The sequence below is a fragment of the Malus domestica genome, chromosome 16, assembly GCF_042453785.1.
Source record: "Malus domestica chromosome 16, GDT2T_hap1".
NCBI classification, from domain to species: Eukaryota; Viridiplantae; Streptophyta; class Magnoliopsida; order Rosales; family Rosaceae; genus Malus; species Malus domestica.
In genome coordinates, this window is record NC_091676.1 from 24668446 (window position 1) to 24675108 (window position 6663).

The following is a 6663-nucleotide window of genomic DNA, read 5'->3' on the forward strand; positions in this document are numbered from 1 at the left end:
TTTTATCGGCCAGGAATGGAAGTGCCAGTATCCTCGTTAGCAAGGATGGCTCAAGTATCCGACGAATCACCAATGGATTATCTTACTAGATTTAAATAAGCCAGGAATTGGTGCCGAGTACCTCTCCCTGAAGTCAAGTGCTTCAGACTTGCTCTGAATGGTCTTGACGTAGAATACAAAAAGAAATTCTTGGGGGAAAATTTTCGGGATATGTATGAACTAGCCCAGCATGTTGAGCAATATGATTATTTGCTCCATAGAGAAGATCTCGAAAGCTCCGTCCAGAGGGACAATTTACAAAAATCCCACTGTCAGTTATGCATCGGCCAAAGGTGAATGTGTTAGCGTGGATGTAGCCGAGATAATCATAGATAAGCCATACGTTTGCAAGGCACTGACTCAAATTGACTATAAGGAAGCCAAAACCCGCTCGGCCCATGCAGAGACAATGAAAACGTCAAAGGTCTATACTTTTGATATTACAAAGGCCGATGCAATTTTTGATCAATTGTTATCAGCAAAGATCATTAAACTTCGGCCTGGACATAACATTCCCAAGGCCGAAGAGCTTAAAGGAAAGATATATTGCAAACGTACGACAAATAATTACGTCGTGTTTCGAGACAACGTCCAAAGCTAGATTGATAATGGCAAACTGAGATTTCCAGAGAAGAAGATGAGCGTTGATACTGACCCATTCCCCACGGCAACAGTAAATATGGTAAATGCGTGCCTACCTAAAGACAAAGGAAAAGGGAAGGCCGAAGCTGTTACGACGTAATGTTTTTGGAATCAGAACTCTCGGCCACATTTCATGGCTGATTTTCGTTTAAACGAACCGCATACAGCTTTAATGGGACCCGCTATTGTCAAGCCTATGACAGATCACTTTCGAAAGGCGTCTACACCGCACTGTCCAAATCCCAGAAACGTCGGCACCAAAGAATAGATTGCATGGCCCACCGACGGGCAGCCCAAGAAACTTCGGTCCTTAAATGGCGGCCGAAGGATACAATTGCCAACGATGATGAACGACGACCTCCAATGATTATGACAGAATTGGTCCAAAGGAAACGGCTGGTCAATCAAGATATCAAAACCACGTTCGAAGAGGCTGATAAACCGATCAAACTTCTTCTTCGGCCCAGGGAGATGAAGGCACATCTCGAGCATTTCAGGCAAGAAGCTGAAAGCAAATTGACCTCGCCAGCCACACGTGAACCTTTGATCAAAATTCGACGGAATTTACATCCACCATTCCTCGGGGAGGCCTTGGAATATATGCGAGAGTTTCATAAGAAACATTCGGCCAACGATTTATATGGTTTACCGAAAGCATGTCAAGACACAATCGATCTTGTCCTAACTTGCCCGGACGCCGAGCGAATCATTCAGAAGACCTTAGACCTAGGATTGAAAGCTAGGTTCCAGCACATATGAGAAGCTCGTGTCCTTGGTTTTGAAGTCGACCCATACACTGATATCGATGCAGCCGACCTTCTTTTTTCAATGGAGGACCTTCAGTATTTACGATATCACTTCGAAGTATTTTAGGCTGTTTCTCTCTTCGGCCTTACGGCCGATGAAATAGCACGTGTCGCACGGCTGAATGCCTATCTCGACACCAGGGATGCCTGTATACAGTACCAGGAGCAAGTTCAGATCCTGGCACCAAGCGCACTTTCGATCTCGGACTCACCTGAGGCACTTACGCAAAACCAACAGGCTGCCGAAGAGACACCGAGGGACCAAACCATTGAAGAAGGAGCAGAAGAGTCTCTTTGTCCAACTCTGACGGAAGCGGATGTCGCAGTCGCAGACCAGGAAAGAGACGAGGCTAGCAAAGAGGATCATAAGCCGATGGGCCCGTCAGTCCTGGAAAACATGGAAATCAGTATGTCCATGTTTTGCCTGCTGATTTTCAGTCAAGCATAGCTCAACTGAATTTCCTCGATGATGATGTAGTTGCCGAGGAAGCCGGTCATATTAACTTTGTAACTATTTCTGAAGTCGAGTCAACTACAAAAGATGATAGTCTGAAAGCAGCTTTGGCTGAATTGTTTCCTCGTTCATCATCGGCCAAACTTCATCATTTGAAGCCATTGTATGTAACGGCCCATATCGAAGGGTATCCAGTCTACAAAGTTTTCATCGACTGTGGAGCCACCGTCAATATCATGCCTGTAAACATCATGAAGGCCTTACGTCGCTCCAATGACGAACTTATTCCGTCTGGGATCAAGATGAGCAATTTCGTCGGAGACAAATCCCAAACCAAAGGGGTACTTCCGTTAGCAGTAAGTATTGCCGGCCGTAATCACATGACCGCTTTTTTCATTTTCGACTCCAAGACTGAGTATAATGCATTGCTCGGTTGAGACTGGATTCATCAAGCCAGCTGTATTCCTTCATCATTATATCAAGTGCTCGTTTTTTGGGACGGCAAATCGGTCATTGTTCACTCGGCCGATAATCAACCCTTCGAGGCTAACATGATCCAAGCACGATATTATGATGATCACGTCGGCTATATCACCCTACAGGGTTTCAATGATGAAGGATGGCCGACTCGGATTTCTGTTCAAAAAGCTATCGAGGTTGGCGTCGAAACTGTCCACCAGGATTCGATGAGACTCGGTTTAGCTAACTTCATCCTCGATCCTGATGTTTGACACCGATCGGGAAAAACGTCGAGCCACGGTTTCATCTACTATGGAACGACTGCTGGCTCATTGGTATACTATATCTAAACAACCAAATTCGGGCGTTAACCTCGTCGAGTTCCTTGCCGAAAGAGATAATGGTCCTGTCTTATCTCTTGACAAAATTAAAGCCGTCCCGGCCGAGATCGAAGACAATCGGTCCCAAGTCAAAGATCCCTTGGAGGAAATTAATGTTGGGACGGCCGATGACCCACGACCTTTATTTGTTAGTGTTTTACTTCCTCAACCTATGAAAGCCGAACTTCGTGCCCTGCTTGAGGAATTCAAAGATTGTTTTGCTTGGAGCTACCATGAAATGCCTGGCTTAGATCGCACTTTCGTCGAGCATGAGTTACGTATTAAACCTTGATGTAAACCTTTCCGTCAACCACCTCGTCGATTCTCGACCGAAAAGCAACTCGGTATCAAGGATGAACTAGTTCGGCTTTTGAAAGCAGGGTTAATTAGGACAGCTCGATACGTTGAATGGTTGGCCAATATCGTTCCTGTTTTAAAGAAAAGTGGTGCATTGCGTATTTGCATCGACTTCAGAAATCTGAATCTGGCAGTTCCCAAAGATGAGTATACAATGCCGCTTTCGGATTTGTTAATCGATGCCGCGGTAAATCATACGATCTTATCCTTTATGGATGGACATGCTGGGTACAACCAAATTTTCATTGCTGAAGCCGATGTGCACAAGACTGCTTTCCGCTGCCCGGGGGCACTCGGTACTTACGAATGGGTTGTCATGCCATTCGGCCTTAAGAACGCTGACGCCACTTACTAACGGGCAATGAACACCATATTTCATGATTTAATTGGAACCATCGTCGAAGTCTACATCGACGATGTTGTCATTAAAACTAAACACTGGCAGACACATCTGGACGATCTCCGACAGGCTTTCATCAGAATGCGTCAACACAACCTCAAAATGAACCCTTCCAAATGTGCCTTCGGTGTGTCAGCTGGTAATTTTCTCGGTTTCCTTGTGCATCACCGTGGGATTGAGGTAGATGAAAATAAAGCACACGTAATCATGAATGCTCCACCCCTGACGACGAAGAAACAACTGCAGTCCTTACTCGGTAAGATAAATTTTCTCCGCCGATTTATAGCTAACTCGGCGGGTAAAATGAAAGCATTTTCTACGCTTTTGAAACTTAAAGACTCAGATAAATTTGAGTGGAAAGACGAGCATCAGGCGGCGTTTACACAAATCAAAGTCTCCCTCACGACACCGCCTCTCCTTGTTCCACCCCGGCGCGGTAAGCCCCTCAAGTTATATATCTCGGTGGTCGAAGAATCCATGGGCTGCCTCCTCGCCCAAGACAACGATGCTGGACTATAGCAGGCTATTTTTTACCTCAGTCGAAATCTTAATAAACCGAAAATCAATTATTCCGCCGTTGAGAAGCTCTGTCTCGCCGTGTTCTTTACCGCCTCAAAGCTTTGGCATTACATGCTTCCGTCGGTCACACAAGTTATTGCCCAGACCGATGTCATCCGGTACATGCTCACCCGACCAATCGTAAAAGGTCGAATTGGGAAATGGATAATGGCGTTATCCGAGTTTAGCTTGCAATACGTGCCCCAGAAAGCTGTCAAAGGCCAAGCATTGGCAGACTTCCTCGCTCAACACCCTTACCCCTGCGGTTTTGGGGACACCGACGTCGAAATCGGCATGGTTGAAACGCGCGATAACTACTGGACAATGTACTTTGATGGTTCAAGTACTTCATCCTCGGCCAGCGTTGGCATTATCATTCAATCTCCTAACCATGATCGTTGGTATTTTTCGCTCAAACTGGATTTTGACTGCACCAATAACCAGGTTGAATACGAAGCCCTTATCATCAGCCTTGGCATCCTTCATAACTTGCGGGCCACCCGTGCCCTCATCCTCGGCGACTCCGAACTTGTGATTAACCAACTTAATGGGTCTTTCCGCTGCATGAGTTGTACCCTGGCACCCTACCACATGGTTGCCAGCCATTTGGCTGAATCCTTCGACAGTATTACATTTGAGCATATTTCCCGGATCCATAATACCGACGTGGACGAATTGGCTCAAATCGCCTCCGATGCACAACTCCTGGGGGGCAAGCTAGGTCGAGAAATACCGGTGTTACGACAACTATACCCGGCCTTGGTTAACCAGCAAGTCCTCCGACGCGACAACGTGATACGCACCAGAGTCATGTCTTTACCTTCGTTGCTAGACCGACAAGACCCTATAGAGGTTTGCACCGTCGAGGTAATACTAGATAATTGGAGAATGCCCATTATGCAATATATTGACAACCCCAATGGCAAACATAATCGCAAGACAAGAGTTCACGCCACAAACTATGTCACGTACCAAAACGAGTTATACCGAAAGGGTGATGATGGTTTATTACTGCTATGCCTGGGCCCTCAAGAGAGTGCTCAAGCAATCACAGAAGTCCATGAAGGGGTTTGCGGAGCTCATCAGTTCGGACGTAAAATGTGGTGGTTGCTTCGACGACACGGTTATTTTTGGCCAAGAATATTGAAGGATTGTATCGAGTTCACACGAGGGTGCATACAGTGTCAGATTCATGGTACTATACAGCGGGTCCCAGCCGAGTCATTACATTCGGTCACTAAACCATGGCCGTTTAGAGGATGGGCCATGGACGTAATCGGTAAAATCACACCATTTTCCCAAGCAAATAGCTAAAGGTGTCAATTTACCAAGCAAATAGCTAAAGGTGTCAATTTCAACTAGGGTAATAGTTCAGGGAGTATAAAAAATAGTTAAGGAAGTCAATTTTAACTTGGGGTATAAAATTTGGATGATTAAATAAAAGAGATTCACGTGGAGTATGTCATCAAACATACATGAAATCTTCTTTCATCATCTTTTAGACTAGGTCCAAAAGCTAGGCTGCTCTTGAATTGAGTCTCATTATTTTTTTTTTCTTATCAATTAGATCCAATGAACACCTTTTATGCCCAATTTGCTAGTTTAAGTTAAAGGATGAAAATATATCTAAACCCCTTCATTTATGCATTCTTTACTCATTTTAAATTTTGAACAAAACTGTAAACAATTTAAAAAAAATAAAAAAATCTGCTTTGTGAAAATGAAACCAACAAATATAATTGTTTGTGGCCTATATTGAATTCACAGAGACAGAGAGAGAGAGAGAGAGAGAGAGAGAGAGAGAGAGAGAAGGTTAGGGAGACTTGTGTATGTTTCCCCTGTCAATGCCTTTATGTTGAGTAAACAATAGGGTGAGAGAAACTTTCTCACCAAGAATACAAAAGTCTAATGCCACTTAGTACTATGTTTTAGTGGTATTCTTCTTATTTGTAAGTGAGAAGTCTCAAATTTGATTCTCACCAAAAACGAATTCAAACCAAATTATTATGGTTATCCCATTGTGAGGCTTAGCTTACTTCCACACCCCTTAGTGTAGATAATATTGTATGTATTAAAAAAAAAGGAATACAAAGATTAATAGGAAAGGTATTGTAAATCACAAAGGATTCCTAACTTAATTCTATCACTTAAGTGCGTAAATACTCAAGTAATATTTGAATCAGATCTTAAGGCTGAAATAGAAGCAATCGATGAAGTTGTCTCGTATGCATTGATAGAGAACACGCGAGTCTCACGTTTGGAATTGCATATAGGAGCAAGTCTCACAAAACTTGAGTAAAACGCACACAAGGGTATGACCATCCCAAAGTAAATGCCTCATTAAAACCTTGTTAGGAAAAAATAATCCCAAATGGAAAAATGTTCATGTACTAAGGGAAAAAAATACATTAAGGTCAAATAACTATACTTTAGAAGATTCTCCCTCAGTTTGACAAAACTTCCACTGAGAACTACAAGCAGTGCAAATTAGACAATTCACGCATACCAATGCCTTGAACAAGCTTCTGGAAAGTTGACTTTGACATTTTGTGAAGAGGTCGGCAAAGT

The 6663-nt window shown here is 43.7% G+C and overlaps 1 protein-coding gene across 1 annotated transcript; it reads left to right on the forward strand.

The window, feature by feature from the left end:
• Positions 1–4263: 4263 nt before the first annotated feature.
• Positions 4264–5409, forward strand: LOC139193080 (uncharacterized). Its single transcript, XM_070816040.1, has one exon. It carries the CDS (start codon positions 4264–4266, stop codon positions 5407–5409), a length of 1146 nt encoding a protein of 381 aa, XP_070672141.1.
• Positions 5410–6663: the final 1254 nt, after the last annotated feature.

Bases quoted from the DNA above. Each gene is read 5' to 3' on its own strand.
- LOC139193080 (XM_070816040.1), top strand. From the start codon at position 4,264: ATGGCGTTATCCGAGTTTAGCTTGCAATACGTGCCCCAGAAAGCTGTC.